The sequence below is a fragment of the Centruroides sculpturatus genome, unplaced genomic scaffold, assembly GCF_000671375.1.
Source record: "Centruroides sculpturatus isolate CEXI.00-Female unplaced genomic scaffold, Cexi_2.0 scaffold14, whole genome shotgun sequence".
Lineage (NCBI taxonomy): Eukaryota > Metazoa > Arthropoda > Arachnida > Scorpiones > Buthidae > Centruroides > Centruroides sculpturatus.
The window spans coordinates 1,709,941-1,727,104 of record NW_019384312.1 but is presented as its reverse complement, the minus strand read 5'-3'; the positions used below and the strand labels follow the sequence as shown (position 1 = coordinate 1,727,104).

The window sequence follows — 17,164 nt, the reverse complement described above, 5'->3', positions numbered from 1 at the left end:
CTCTGAAGGATCAGGAATTTATTACAGTTCTAGACTTTGAAGCTATGTATCCTTCCATTAAATTGGAACCGTGCTTCTGTGCCCTTAGAGATTTCCTTTTCCAAGCCTCTCCACCCGGATACCACAAGCAGGTGTTGGAGCTTGCCCATCTTATGTGCTACACCTCATTCTTTACCTTCAACCAACGAATCTATCTTCAAGAAGTCCAAAGGGTCCAAAGTGGAATGGAAGTGGATGCTATGGATTGATGAATTAAAGTTTGAAGTCTTTGGATCAACCATAGAATATGTATAGCTGCAAAACAAGTTCTGATTGTCTGGTTCCTATAGTGAAGCATGATATGATATGGGGATGCTTGGCTATAAATTAGATGGATGACATCTGCAGAATTGAGGGATTGGTGAACTTACTTGTTCAAAAATCCATCATTGCGTGTTGTGCCCTGTGGTCAGATTCTTGTTGGAGATATTTTTTGTCTTACAACAAGATAATGACCCTAAACATAAGTCCAACCTAAGTTACAACAGAAGGAAGCAGTAGGTGTGTGTCTACAGTCATTTGACTTGTCATTTATTGAATTTCTTTTGAACTTTATGGACAGAGAAATTATGATGTGTTTTTTGTTAAATTTCTAACAACTCTGGGCATGTGTACAAGCTACACGGCATTGCATGCTTTCTACTTGCCTCAACAAACTGTTGGAGCATGTGCCACAAGTTTGCTCAGCCTTGAGTAAACATCCAAACTGTATATCAACCCAAGCCAACCAATGTCATCGGGCTAGAAAACAGCTGTAATACTAATAAATTACAAAACAATTTGATACTAGGAGATGTTAGGTACCATCTCTTATTTAATTATAATTATTAAATTTATTAATTTAGAATAACTGGAAGAAAATAATTGGCCCGGAGTGGGACTTGAACCCGCAACTGTCACTTACTGTGCGGATGCATTGCCAGTTACACTACCCAGAACTCCAATTCAATCTCATCTTCCAGTATGTATAACATTATGCAATAACCAACATTGGTTACTAACCCGATACTAAAAGCCAACCAATGTCGTATGTATTATATTGTATCAGGTTTTAGTGGAATTGTTTATCAAACAAACATGGGTTTTTGGAGAGAAAATAGTAGTAGTCTTCTAAGTCATTTGATTCTAATATTCCAAAAAACAAACATTTGTTCCATTAAATACTTCACTGGATTGAGAGAGAGAAATACAATACAGTTTAGGATAGCAAATGCTCATTTTCTCACTAACAGCTATTTTGTATACAATATAACATCTCGATCTCTTATAATTAGCCAGTGGCAATGTTCGAATAATATCTATCTCATTTATTTGCGATTTTTCCATCAAATCCATACTTTATTATGGTATCAACGAAAGCAAAACTTTATAGAATTGATTAGGAAACATCCTTAACTTTTTGTTGATGTATTAAATGTCTGCAGTTAGCTATCTCTGACATGTCCGTTTTTAATTTTTTTTTATTCATTGTTTTTCTGTTAGCCAAATCATGGAATTAAAAGATTTGTTGCAGCATGTTGTTAAAGATTAGAATTAAAGAGAAAATTAAAAGCAGAAGTGTTTATATATCACTGCCTACTTTTAATGGATATTGGTGTGACTAAATAACTAATGATTAAAATATAAATTATATATTTCAAATTTTAAACGTAAAATAAAATTTCTATATATACAGGGTGGTTATAATTAAAGTTGCCCTACTCAGACCTGTATAGAGCTCGTTCTTGTTGACGTATTTTGATGAAACTTGGTATATATGTTATATGGACCGTGGGGAAAAGGAAAATGGAAAAAAATATTTTAGTTTAAATTTCTACCACTAGGAGAAAAAATGATGCATGAAGAACAAGAAATACAAAATGGAAACACACAAAAAGTTTTTATTCAGAACATTTGTTCAATGTGCAATCCATTTGCGTCAATCATGTGTTTAAAACACCTTACAGCTTGTTCAACAGTAGCTCGATAGATTTGTCAAGGAATTGCAGAAACATGGCTTATGCTTGTTTTCAATTCAGGCAGATCCGTATGCTTCCTCTATAGACGCGATCTTTCAGATTTCCCAATGACCAAAAGTCACAGGGATTCAAGTCTGGAGAATAAGGCAGCCAGGCATTCAGAAAACTTGAAATTACCAGATCATTTCCAAATTTGTCATGCAGCAGTTTGTTTACTTGTCAGGTAATATGCAGTGTTGCCCCATTTTGTATTAAGACAGTAGTCTCTAAACATTCTCATTCTTGTAAAGCAGGAATGATGTGATTCAGCAGAAGTTTGCAGTAACTGGCATCAGTCACAGAACATCTTTTAGGGCCTTGTGGTGTGATCTACTGAAAGAAAAAGGGGCCAAGAATGAAGTCAGAAGTGAAAACCACACCAAATGGACATGTAAGCAGAGTGCAGAGGCTGTTCATGTATAACACCAGGTCTTACAGTACCCCATATGCGACGGTTCTGAGTATTCAGTGATCCATCTAGGGTGAAATACGCCACTCTGACCACAAAATGTTCCATGACCAAGCATTGTCAATGTCTGTTCTGGCCAAAAACCAGTAAGCAAACTCTGTTCATTGTTCTGGATCTTGAGGATGCAGCTTTTGCAGCATGTGGATCTTGTATGGATACCACTATAAAATGGATCACATAATTTTTTGAACCATATATCAAGAAAGAGACAAATCTCATGATAATGCTCAAGCACTCACTGAAGAATGTTGGGAAGCATTTACTCTGTCAATCATAGCAACGGCCGGCAACTTGCTCCACAGTTTCATTTGAAATCATTTTCCAATCTCTTCCTGGCGATACACCCAAGTCTCCAGTCTCTTCAAATTTATTAATCATCATTTTCAAACCATACTCCTATTCACAAGCTTTTTAAGAATCGATATTATCGCAGTGCAGCGGAACCATTACTGCCATTCTGATAAAACTACCAGTAAAGCTCGATCTTTCTTCTGTGAAGGCATGATAAAGAATGGCATCGACTACTGGCTTTTTAAAAGGTTCCTAATTTGCATAACGTCTATCTTATGTGCCATTTTTTCACCTAGTGATAGAAATTTGAACTAAATAATTTTTTCATTTGCCTTTTCTCCATGGTCTATATAACATATATACGAAGTTTCATCAAAATATGTCAACGCGAACGAGTTCTATACAGGTCTGAGTAGAGCAACTTTAATTATAACCACCCTGTAATTCTAAATTAAGATACATTCACGTGTCTCATTTTATTTCTAATTATTATTTTGATAACTCAAAAGTTAAACATCTCAATTTATTGGTTGATAAGGAGCCACTCAATACCCTTGGTTTATACCCAAAACATATTTTGTCTACGTTCGGTCGGCAGAGAAGATTTAAACAATATATACTCACCACTGTGGCTCTCAAACCCTTATTACAGCTCCCATTGGATCCCTATTTTCCTATTATTATTCCAATTTTGATACCATTCTTCTATAAATACTGTTTTAGCATAGGATATGACCACTCTGAAAAATATATCAATGTTAAAATTTAATATTTACTTGGCATTTATTACAATAAATGGAAAAGCAAAGTTACCATGTAATGATGCGTCATTTGGTTTACAAACAAACATTCTGATGCGTGAATGTATCTTATTTTGATATTATTCTATTTATAATTTAACATAATATAATTTTAATTAGAATAATCATGAATAAATGTTTATGCACAATATTTTATATTTATTTGTGAATTATTAAAATGCGTTTTCATTTTCAGGGCTATATTTGTATAATAAATTTTAATATAAATATTATAAATTGTTTTATATTTTATATAAATGTCTGAGTGAGGTAACTGAAATATTTGAATTATACAAAGTTGATAATGTTGTTTCATTTTTATGCCTTAGCATAGTCGTTTATACTTAAAAAGTTAGAATAAAAGGAAAAAGAATAATCGGTTTCTTAAAAATTCGTATTGCAACATCTTTTATTTATACTTTGTAATTAATATAGTCTGCTTTGTCATCGGCTATATGCTTTTTGTGGCATTTCAATTAATATTGCCCCGGATAACCGAGTGTGTTCTGTACAGAGACAACCATAAATAAACAGATAGACACCTTTATTTCACAGTATGTGTGTGACATGAACGCCATATATGCATATTAAAACCGCAAAGCCTTAAATCCAGTCAGGTGTGGAATTGACGAGTTCTGCTATATCGGCAAGAAAACGGTCTGAAAGTTCTCTGTGGGAAATGGGTTTTAGTGAATGTCGTTGCACCGCCTGATCTGGCAGATTCTAGATGAGTTTGACGGATTCGTGTCGGGCGATTGACTGGTTGCGGATGTTTTTGGCCATACGACAAATTTTGTCTGTCAACCCACCAGAGAGGGTATTGGAAGAACACCCCTTTCTGATATGGGAATGTATTTTTCAGAGTTAAATGCCTCAAATGTTGGCAATATTACTTACAGGTTGTCTCCGTATACATCAATTTTTCTAAATATTTGGAAATCGACGATAGCGGTAATTTATTAATTCGTATTTCAGTTACCTCGTCATTGGTATGAATTATTGACTATTCCATTTACTGTTTACCAAATATTGTGCACAAATTCTAATTTTTAAAGTATCGCTATAACATGAATAAGGTAATCGTTACGGGAGACGTGGAATAAAACGTCCTCGTCGGATTCGTTTTGGTGTCGGCCCTGCAATAAATCGACGCACGTCACGTTCTCTGCCGACGGAGAAGATTCGGATAGTCGGAAATCTATTAGCCCATCATTAATGGTTCTCATTGTTTTAAGAGAAAAATTTGAAACTAAAAATAACTTTTTCGTTTAGGCCCCTGCCTCCATCACACCCGGTCACATGTATCAATACGCTTCCACTAGCCAACCTCAGTTAGCTGAATCTCAGCCCACTCAGGTGAGAATTCACCTTTGTACAATTTTAATACTGGCACGAGAATTATTTCTCAAGACGTTCGTAAATGTTAACTAACGTTTAGATTAAGGCCGTTAATCGACTCCCGTCTTTAGTCTGGCTTTATTTAAATATTTTAACATCGACGATGTGATCGGGCAGGGCGATAATTAACGGATGCACGCTTTGTAAATTTTTAATCTATGTTTGTTATTGCTTGTCATATTTGAGGTGCTGAGAATCAGCTTTATTTTTCTTTCCCTCACTGCATAAATCTATTTTTATGCTCATAACATTTTACTCATAAATATCAATTAAAATAATTGTATTTTGTTGTTGTATTTGATTGCAATGTGCTTTTATTTTCAACTTTGATGCAATTTTCATACTAATTTTTAAAAATTTGTGTGATTTAACCCATTGTTTAACCATTATGACTCTATTAAACAAGTATCTAAAATGAGTTTTTTGATTTTAGTTAATTGGCATTGTAAGTAAATTTTGTTCAGCATTCTAATCAACTTTTATTCTCTACTATATTTTTTTAATGTTTTGAAAACTAACTAAAATAACACATTCTGTTGGTTGGAATTTAAAAGATAAAAAGATGGGCGTGCAGAGAAAATAATAAAACACGGAAAAATTGGTAAATGAAAATGATAAATTTTTAATGCAGTAAATTATATTGAAAATATAGGCATGTTTTTGTGTGTCGACCATTTTTTGTCTTAGCAAAACAATTTTGTTACACCATTTTCACGTCCTCTCGTCTTTTGTTTTATCCGTTGGAAACGACTCATCGAGTTGCACCTCAGTCGAAGAAACTAATCGGCCGTCGACGACGACAAATAAGCAAAGCATTAGTCGAGAAACGACACAGGTTCGGAAGCACCAATGTAAAATATAACCGTACGGCCAATGTTCGGTCGACTACACAAAACACGCCTTATATTTTTAAAATTACATGTTTTGCAATGTATAAAAATTTTGTATAATTAAGGATAATATAAATTATACTTATATATAAATACCAATAATTAAAGTGGATCTTACATTTGATTTGCAGTTAGATCCAATAATTCAAAGTCATTTCATTAGAGAGCTGGTATGCAAAATCAGTAATATCACTTTTGGCTAATTTGAATAAAAGTTAAATTATAGCAGCAAAATCACACTTCAATTAAGTGGACAAATAAAGTACAAGATGTTAGGATTTAGCAAACCTGTTATGGATTTGGCTTGGCATATTTGGGACAGACTGTCGCAAAAAATTCCCCAGGTTTTTTCTGCCATTCAGATTCAATTCTGGATCCCCAGAACAGCAGGCTGCTATCTTAACCTCTTTGCCATTCAACCATGTTTTTATTGGTTAATGATTGATTTAAGAATTTAAAGCAGTAATGACTTTCATATTATAATGTAGTAACTTTGAGAAAAGTGTGATTTTCATCGTGAAATGAAGCTTTCCATCGGTTTTCTGTAATTTTCCAGATTTTTTTATAATTTAAAATAATTTCTTTAAGGGCCATATAATAAATAATGATTCAAATCAGGCAAATGCTGCCATAATATTTTTTTCAAAATAAAATAACAAAATTGCACGAGGAAAAAATATCCATTTCGGAATCGCTCAGTAAAACATTTATTGCAATGATTTTCTGGCGTGCAACCTGGAAGCAAGGGATTTCTAGCCTTTCGGCTAATTTAGGTCAGAAAATTCTAACAAATTTCCTTAATAATGAATGATTAGATGGATTTATAACTTGTGTAGGGCTTAGGAGAAAATGTACTATCTGAAGTACATTAATGCTGAAATGGGTTTTAAGGAGTCCAACCGGGAGCATTGATTCGTAAGGACATTCCCCTCCATACTTTTGTACCAGAAAGTTGTTTTCCTTCTCAGCATATTTTTTTTTACCATACTGCAAAAAGTTGAAGTAGGAATGAGTACTGTACGGTATGCTTCTTTTTACATTCACTCAGATTTTATGATAAATTTTTCTACAGCAAGAGGGGAAGATTTTTTGTGAAGGATTCAGAAGTAACCAAACGAGGAATTAACTCAAATATTTTAAGTATTTGAAAAATTAGGCATACCTTTTAATAAAACCTGCATGAGGGTAATTTTGCAGATTGTCCAATAAACCAATATTTGCCATCATAAGTGTTTTTAAAAAGGACATTTTCAAGTTTGGACAAATAAATTATAAGTTTTTTGGTGTTGATGGGGTGGATACCATAGTTGCTAATCAGTCTGTTATTTGGGATAATTCTCAGGTTGTTTGTCAAATCTGAGCAAACTAGCTTGATTTGCATGGAATAACAATGTAGAACCATCAGGGATATTACTTATATTGTCCATATGCTGCTTCAGAAAGTCCAGTGTAGTAAGGAATAACATCATTTTAAACGTTGGATATAACTTGTTTTGTCTACCAGCTCTTCAGCTATGAAAGTACAAGGAACAAATGAGATTGTTGTTAAATCAAATGGTGACATATTGGCAATGATATAAAAAATATATTTATGTGGCTGTATTATAATAATTTCTTAATTGCATGTCAATAGCAAATTGTAGTTTAACTTGTAAGCAGGCAGCAATAACTCCTAACATTATACAGTAAATTAGTCTGTAGATTTATATATAGTTGGATTATCATGAATATTCTGAAAAGGTTTGATTCTTTCCTTTTAAAACTCTACCTATTTGAAGGAACATCTGTTTTCTATCTTGCTAGTTGAAGGAGGAGCTAATTAAATGCAATTTATTCCCTTCCTCTGCTATTTTAATTTTGTAAAACTTGTTAATAAAATTTATACATTAGTTTTGGAATCTGCCTGTCATTCCAAGATTAGATCTAAACTAGTACCAGACCCTCAGAAGTTTATTGTAGATGGATCTAGGTATATCGAACCCACTTCTCAATAAAATTCTTAATTTAAATTTAATATTCCCGAGTGCCTTATTTTCTGTACCCGTTGCGGGTTTGGAGAGAGTTGTAACGGGAATCCAGACCTAACCTAAGCAAACTTCCTCATCCAGATTCCATCCGGGGTTCCCTGGAGTGATAGGCCAACACCTTACAAGGCTAGAAGTGGTTTTGTCAAATTAGTTGACTCTGTCTGTCCTGGATAGATTCACAAAGCTCATACGAATCTTTACAAGAATTTTCTGTATTAAAAAAATGATTATTGCCAATATGTCAAGACAATTTTCAAAATTATTAAATATTCTTTAATGTGATTACTTAAAAATAAAAGATTCAAAATGATATCCATTATTTATTTTGACAAGTTTAATCTCACTGGAGCATTTTTTTTCTCTTTCTGTCAGTCGAGATGTCAAATCTTTAAATTGCGTTCATTGATCGACTTTTCCTAAGACATTAATTATTAAGAATTCAAACGGGATGCTCAAAATCCTTAAACTATATTCACAACATTCTAATTTTCAATTAATTATTAATGATTTTCCTAATTTTCTTACCAAATTCTGTCATTGCAAAATACACAATGTTTTTGTTTTTTTAAAAAAAAAAAAAAAAGAAAAATATAATAAAATGCATTAAAAATTTCATTTGTTTTGTAAATAAACTGAAAGCTTTGCTCGACATGCACTTAATATTATTACTACTGTGGAACGTTCGGCAAATGTCAATTTACTTTTTGTATTTACCGATTATTCGTATACCGAAGTAACCAAACGGTTGTTTATTTCATTTTGGCTTATCTTTTTCAAAAACAGTTAATTTTTTTTCGGTTTAAAAGACTAAAATTTTATCTTTTAGAGTCATTCTTTTGAACGAAGGATCAATTTTGCACACGATAACATTTTTTCTAAATATGAAACTTAACCTCAATTTATTTGAAAATGCTTTTTACAGAATACATTTGTGAATGTGATGTTTTAATTTCAGGGCAGCTGTTGTGTGTTTTCTTTTTTTTTTTTTTTTTTGTTTTTTTTCCCCTTTTTTCTTTTTTGCAATTTTACTTTTTATTTTAAAAGTATTAGTTATTCAATCAATTTTTATAGCTGCTTTTAAATAATGTCGTAAATGTACGCAGAAAGTTTTTCATTGTTCCAATCTTTGATTTAGGTCCATCCTTCAAGCGAATCAAAGGATGACAGTAGATTAATCAGAAGAGAGACCAGTCCTCCGACACCACGTTCTCTGCGGTTAGAACGAGTTGCTCAGGCGTTGGCATTAAACAGTGAAGAAATAAGAAGGTGACACGATGATAATGGAGATTTTTCTATATATTTTTTGATTTGTTAGAAAAATTTTCATTATTCTGTAGTTGTTGTTAGCATTTTTATATATGAAAATTTACTTTGATAAATTAAATTTCAAACAGATAATTTTTTTTATTATAAACAGAATGGGAAAAACAGTTGCAAAATCAAAATTTAAGCCAAAGTATTTAATTTATGTACATGCGTCTGTGCAATATCTTGTAATGCAGGTGTCCCACTCAAAATACGCCCGACCGAGATGAGAAAATATTAGGGACGTAAATTTTATAATGGATATTAAAATAGGAAAAATGTACAAGATCGATTCAGAAACAATATGTATACGAAAGGAAAGAATTCACAAAATCATTAAAAGCTACTGACATTTCACAAGTTCAGTCCGAATACGATTGCACATACAGAAAAGTGCAAAAATGCACGACGACACCGCTATCGGCATCTTTTGTAAACGTCCAACGAGTACATTTTGCCTAAATTTGTTTATCATTTCCAGAATGGGGCCAATCTTACTTGGGACATTCGATTTATAGAGATTCGTTTACTATACATCCTTTATAACTTATAGATTCCTAAATAATTTTCTGTAGAAATATTAACCTGTTTTACACATTTAAAATATTGGATGCACTATTAAACGGTCTTAATATGAAAAATTCATCATATTAAGGCCGGTTATTTTTATGATAGAACTCAGATACGGTTGTTAGCAGACAAAAGGCCATCAATATGTGAACACGTGGCTTTTTATGTTGCGAAATTATTCACCTTAATGCTTGGCCTAGGCACTAATATACTGGTTAGTATGTACCAATTGGTATATATTATCAAGTATATTACTACTAATACCACAACACACAATATGATTTTAACAGGTTGAAACTGAAGTAAGCATTGTCTCTTTTTCAGAATCTGTTTTTAAATGTTAATATTGATGATAATTTTTAATTACAAATCAATCATTAAATTTTGCTTTTAGTAAATGTTTATTCCCATTCACTTATAAAAATTTCTCATTATTTTAAATTACCATTAACAAAACATTTCGAATATATTAGGTACACTCAAATCATTCAGTAAAATATATTGCTATTAATACTAAATTTTTGTTGACTGTAAAGAATTTTTTGCAATTTTTAAATACATTGCATTTAGATAGAAGCAGATAAAATTAAATAAAAATCTATGCAAAATGTTCTTGTGTTTGATTGAAACAAAATAATTTGGATGTGCATTACAAATCAATATACTATTAATAATTTTGTGATTTATGTCATGCTAATTCTTGGCTCTCATGCTAAATAAGCACAGAAATTAATTTGGTGTAACAGTATCTAAGGTATTTGCATCCAAATAAAAACTGATAATTGAGCAATAATGTTATCAGTTAAAACTGATAGCTTATATGCTTTGTTCTCTGATGTAACAATAATGTTGTCATATAAAAGAGCATTTCTCATAGAGAAGTTACTTTGCCATAGAAAAGCATTACACGCATTCATTAAGAATGCAAAATAGTGTTTGGCATTTCCTCGGCCTAACTACTATCCGATAAAAAAGCTTGCAGATATTACACGAGCATCTGGCCGTGTATATTTATAAATGCTATAAACATTTTCACAGAAATAAAGAATCCACTTTAAACAAGATGCAGAATGGCTTATGCTCCCATTGATGAGTATCAAATATACGAGTTTTCGGAGCATACTGTAGTCGACAGGAATTAAATAGTACTGGAATTCCTTCAGGTCAGTTTATTTTAAGGAGATAGACTTTCTTTTGTTAATAAAATATTTTCGACTTATTTTGAACCATTGTCAGTTACAACTTTTTTGTTTTTTTAGAATTTCTCAAAGAAGAATGAATATAACTTTATTCTTGTTTTCCAAAGTAAAATTAATCATTTTTTTCATTGTATATATACAGAAGATTGATCCCTTTCTATGTGAAAAATTTGTTAACCTCTTGGTTTATGTAAATCTAAGATACTGCCAAGAGTTGTGGTCTGCATGGCCACTCTGCTCTCAGACTGTGTGTGAGCAGAGTGGCCATGCTAGTGCTAGTGGTGGTACTTTGGTTTCCACCAAAGTTGATTGCCCGGAAGGGACGAGGGTTAGTTCGATCTATTCATCTATGCAGATCTCCACAGGCCATCCAGTGTTGCAACGTGCTATTTTCCAATTGCAGTTTTCAACATCCCGGCGCCACAGAATTCTATTGGACACATCACAAAAGGAATCATCTCGATATAGGTTTTGACTTGGCCGTCTTGGCATAGAAGAAGAGTCAGAAATTAAAGAATCTGCAAAATCATCCAAGTCCCAACAATACAGGCTGAAAACATTTTTGTTAACAAAAATAAGAAAGTTGACTCCTTAAAATAAACAGATCAAAGAAAGAATACAAAACAATAACAAGTTTTGTGAGATATAAAACACAGAATTGCATATGAAAGAAAATAATTATTTACACTGTAGTTGTTATTGTATTGTTATGGTAGACAATTCTACATGAAGCTCAGAATTCTATAATTTCAAATGTCCGAGACAGATTTTTGTCAGAAACGGCAGCAGTAATGTCACTTTCAATACTTGAAATTATATCGGTATAAATAATTTGTATTATTATTATTTCACTACATAAAATCTAGTTTATTTACATTTGGATTCCCTTGATTTGAAATTTTAAATCTGCTAAAATTATGCCTAAGTAATAATTTTAAGCATTTATGAATACATAATTTATATACTTTAAAGTATTACTTATAAAATTAATTGTAATTCATATTTAATTTATTATTTACAGTTAAGATTAGTAATTTTGTAATAAAGCTCTGATTATTCAAATTATTTTTAACTATTTTTTCAAAATCACAAAATGAATGTTTTAGTTATGCATTGTACATACTTTTATCAAAATCTGTGCAAACTTTTCATATTGATCTATAAGAAATGAAAGTTTTAAAATGTGGAAAAGTCTTGCAACAGATGTGAAATATTTTGAATGTATAAATCAAATTACTCCAAAAATTTTTAAGTCTTTATGGGATGTGTTGTAAAGTCCTTTCACACCCACTGATAAATGCAGATATCTACAATTGTGAATGTGACGTTAAAGTGACTAAGTGCTAGAAGAGGAGGCTGCTTGCAGTGTCTCCTAGTAATAAAATTTGAAAGTTGGTGCTTCTATCTTGAAAGGATTCACAATACAAGAAAAAAGTCAATTACAAGATTGTCGAACACTTCCGATTTAGCAAGAAAGGATACCCCGTGCACACAAATAACGTGGGTAAAAAGCATTAAATGCTAATTTGTTTAAATTTGATTTGCTTCAATGCTACGTCACAAAGCATGGGAAGTGAACTGCATGTTAGATGTAGACATGAAGAATTATTCCAAACAACAAGCAGCTCTCTCCCGGATACAAATGTGTATTTCCTATTCTGTTCCCATTTCTTGCGATTTGCTGCTTTGCAAAGCAATACATCAGTAATGTTCATAAATATTGTTCGGAAAGTAAGTTCATTTTTTTTCCGTGGAAAAAAAAACAATATTTTTATAATAAATAAATATTTTATTGAATTATATATCAACCATTTTGGTCAAATACCTGTTGTCATCATTTTTGGTAGTAACATGATTTCACATTCATAAAAGTTTTGATCATTGCTTACAAAAAACTGATCCAAGTGATTTTTGGCATTAAGACATTTACTTGAAATGACACAGTTAAAAAAAAATCTGTATAGACCGGAACAAGTAATAATCCGAGTGTGCTCAATCTGGTGAATATGGTCGGTGCGATAGCACGTCCCATCTAAGCTGTAACAGTTTCTGACGAGTTACCAAACTTGTGTGAAATTTGGCATTATCATGGTAAAACACTACACCTGTTTTGTTTATCAATTCTGGCCACCTTTTCTGTTTGATGATATTACTCAATTTGTTTACTTCATGGCAGTACACTTTCGAATTAATTGTGAAATTGTCTGGTAAAAGCTCCAAAAAAGAATTTCCTTAAAATCCCATCAAAGAGACATCTCTGTAAGAACATTTGGAATCCATATATCGAGCTTTGAAACAAAATCGATTTTGTTTCAAGTAATCATAAACGGTTCATTTTGACAAATTTAATCTCTTAGTGATTTCACGTGTTGTTATTTGGCAGTTTGCTTCGATCGGTACTTTTATTTTGTTTTCGTTGGCTTCAACTGGCCATCCAGAACGTGGTGCATCTTCAATATTGAAATTGCCACAACCAAATTTTGTAAACCAGTTTTGGCACTGTCTTTCTCTCAACACATCATCTCTATACATGTACCACAATTTTTATCTTGCTTGAACAGCATTTTGATTTTTTGGTAATAAAAAAGCAAAATATGCCGAAAATGATGCTTTCGATCTTCCATATTTGATGGTACACAAAAAATAAACAACTGCACAGAATCAAACAAAATTTTTTACAAATAAGCCTTAAAATGCTAGCTGTCAAAATATATAATGATAATATGGTTTAGAACGAAAACGGCGGGAAAAATACAACTAATCCGTCTAGTGGTAAAAAAAGCAAACTTACTTTCCGAACAACCTAATACAACTTTTAGGAACAAAGAAATTTATTCACCTTTCATTTTTGGGCGCTTGCACCTATGAATTTTTAACAGAGTACTCAAAACATATAGAGCAAACAGATCAAAACTTTTTTTTTTCATTTAAGAATGGTTTGGCCATCTGCCAAACCATTCTTAAAATGGAATACGGCAATGCAACAAGTCGGCAATCTTTCGGGCAGATGCCTCCCAGTAGGACTTTCTACAATAAACTGGCGGCCACTTAGATGTTAGACAAATTGAGATAATCTGGAATGTTGATTTTTTTCATTATATATATAAAATCATTAATATAAAATATTTGCATAAACAGAGTTTTATTATAATTTAAAATTAAATTTCTATTAATTTCTCTTTTATAAGTTTTGCGAAGCATATTTTAATTTAAATAAAGATTTAATGCTATTAATTTATATAATTATATAATAGTTGTTTTATTACGCTTTCTTGCATGAATGCAAATTGTATATAATATTTTCTTGTGTTTTTTGTCCCTTTATATTTAAATGCGCTTCCCGATCCGGAATGATTTTCTGCAAAGAAGTGTGCCTAATTCCATCTCTAACCCTCACACAACTCTAGCCAATATATCTTCCATTTCTCAAGACATGCTAAGGTTATTTTCAAATGTCAAATTTATTTTTTTTTTTTTACTTAATAAATACAGAATAAAACATTAATTTTAGTCTATGTCTATCTAAAATTTATACCCGTAAATAAATTTTTTTAAATAATTAAATTAGATTTACATTATCCATAATTTAGTATTTTATTTTATAATTTAAAATAAAAGTGCAAGTAGTTTAGTTTTTATTTATTTTTTCAAACTACAATTCTATAACTTCTACTCAAACAAGGTAACGAAATGACGATTCCTAAAAACTCCATCAAATTTTTAAAAATTTCTAATATAAAAATTCTAGTGGTTTATTCAGAATTTTAAGAATTTAATTTCTTCTGGGAATTTCTTGTAAGTTTTAGACTGTCGTGTTTGTGTTTTCCATTTTCGAGACTTATTTTGCTTTGGGAAAGATTTTTTCCTGTCTTCTCCGTGAAAATTTTTCCAGTATTTTTATTTTTTTTCTAGTTTGACAGATAGAATTTAGTTTAGGAACAAAAGAGCGTATTTAGATACACAAATAATAATGTTTATTTTAGAATTTCTGTACGAATCGATTCCAAAGCTTAAACTTAAGATTTTCAAAATGTTTGAGACTTGGAAGAATTAGAAACCTGTAAAATTAATTCATAGTAAAATCCCTTTGTTATTTATTAAGTTAAAAGTTTTAAATACATTAATGCTTCATAATATATTTCTAGCAAATGTAGATTGATCCTTATAATTCTGTTTCAGTTATTGTAATATTAAGATATATGTCAGTCTTTTCATTCTGGAAGCCAGGCTCTTTGCACAAACCAGCAGGCATCTGTTTAATTAGGGATATGCATATATTGAATGCGAGCGAACCAGAAAAAAAAATATATATATACACCCACTTGACAACTTTTAAATTCTGGCATAAAGTAGGATACATCTTCTGCCTTACTCGATAGACCTTTGGGCTACATTCCAAACATAACGAAACTGCCGATGATGAAGAGTTTACTATAGAAGCAAAGAAAACAGAAGAAATCTATAAAGCAATTAAGTGCAGCCTTTTATGCAAAGATGGCATTGTAATGTAAGTAATAAATGCCAAAGATTGTTTCGAATAGCGTTCTATGCCAGTGATTTTCAAATGGTTGACGCAAACATTACAAAATTATATTTTAAAAACGAGAAGAAATCTATAAAGATTTATTACAACTATGATCAATTTAATAGCTAGTCTAGGTCTTTAAGTTACTATTGCTGCAACTATTCATAATTTAAAATACAGTATGTTCTTAATTATATTCACAAAGTGCACTAGAAAAAGTTTGAGATCTGCCAGTATACTTATAGAATAATGGGCTGGATTGCTAGTCATCCTCACAGGTTTTTGCATGTAATTAAAAAGGAAGAAAAATTTCTCGTGTCTAGCAATACTCGACAGTGGATCGTCATGACAAGAATCTCTCTTTGCTCAATTGCCATGTTTCCAGTTAGGATTTCGCAAGACAACTCAAACAGCATACATACTCATTCTTTGTTATCTCACCACATATCCTTACTGAATACTGTTACTCAGTTTGGGGTAAGAGAAGCAAACTCTTAATACAAATATATACAAATAATGATAGTTGACTACGAAATAGAAAGTTATGCTGGTTGCAATATTCATTTTATAAATTATGGGTTTTTGTCAAGTTTTGTATGCTTTAGTATAAGTAGCATTCTAGATGACAAAGGTGCTGTGTTGTGTAATGATAAATAGCATCTTATTGTATTGTCTTTGGAGAAATACTTGGCAAATGTATCTAATATTCTTTAGTATATAGTTTGTTTTATCTTAAATTCTCTCAGTTTTGAAAATAAAGAACTGCATTTATCACTATTGACAGACAGTTTTAATGCACTAAAAATAAAATTCAAAAATAGAAAATGAATTGAATTTTTCAAAGCTTAAATCCTCAAATTCAGTTACTTATCTTTTTAAAGCTGGCCAATTTCTTTGCCTCCTCTGTACGACTTTTCTGCTATCTTAAGTTAGACTGCCGAGGTATTGGCTTGCCACTCAGAGCCACCCAGAATTGAATTCGGGTAGGTCAATAAACCCCAAGAATTTTTTATTGGTGGTCTGTCCAGATACGTCACGCCCTGTCTCCTGCCATCCAATTGCATGCCCATTTGAACCCGTAACAGACTTCCTAAAAAGGCCCTCTTAGTACCCACAGGGCCGCGAGAAGTTTTCTTAAACTATCGTAAGTTCCTTTTATGTAATAACTTTGCTACTGAACAAATTTAAAAAATAATCTAATGCAATAAAATCATGAATATTTTTAGTTGACTGCATATTGCCAATAATAAAAATCATTTCATTAAAAGGCCAGCTGATTATTTAAGTGATTTCAGGAAAGAACATCTTACAACTCTATGATTAAAAGCTATATTTGTTTTGAATTGCATGCAATGCATTTTAAAATGAATGTAAATCCCACTCGGAGCAATTTGGAAACAGTAAGCTTTTAAAAGATGGTTTATTTGCCAGATTAAATTAGACTTCTTTTGGTGCATTAAACCATTTCTTCCCTTTATTCATATTTCATAAATTAACAGATATTCAATAAACTTATTTCTGGTCTTTGTTAAATCTTATAATGTCATCCAAATCCCCTTTTGTAAATTGGCTGGGAAGTTTCCCTTTCTGTGAAATGTCATTTTTCTCTTTCGACTCTCCGAGTTGTTACAGACACCAACGGTTCGTCCCATAT

The 17,164-nt window shown here is 31.7% G+C and overlaps 2 protein-coding genes across 7 annotated transcripts in view; one reads left to right on the top strand and one right to left on the bottom strand.

Annotated features, from left to right (window-relative positions):
• Window positions 1-3,436: 3,436 nt before the first annotated feature.
• LOC111622348 (FGFR1 oncogene partner 2 homolog) overlaps window positions 3,437-17,164 on the bottom strand; it is a 72,976-nt gene continuing 59,248 nt past the window's right edge. The window contains exon 8 of the transcript XR_002756253.1: window positions 3,437-3,536. The gene's annotated coding sequence lies outside the window, so the exon portion shown is untranslated. The remainder of the gene's footprint in view (window positions 3,537-17,164) is intronic.
• The window catches only part of LOC111622298 (liprin-alpha-1-like), a 39,698-nt gene continuing 26,468 nt past the window's right edge, over window positions 3,935-17,164 (top strand). For 2 of the 6 annotated variants that reach the window (XM_023364690.1, XM_023364683.1), the window contains exons 1-2: window positions 3,939-4,952; window positions 9,047-9,177. In XM_023364690.1, coding sequence (XP_023220458.1) covers window positions 4,896-4,952; window positions 9,047-9,177 — 188 coding nt within the window. In that variant the 5' untranslated portion in view covers window positions 3,939-4,895. Of the gene's footprint in view, window positions 4,953-9,046; window positions 9,178-14,351; window positions 14,427-17,164 lie in introns of all 6 variants that reach the window. The other 4 variants (XM_023364669.1, XM_023364675.1, XM_023364660.1 and 1 more) reach the window with 4 other exon arrangements.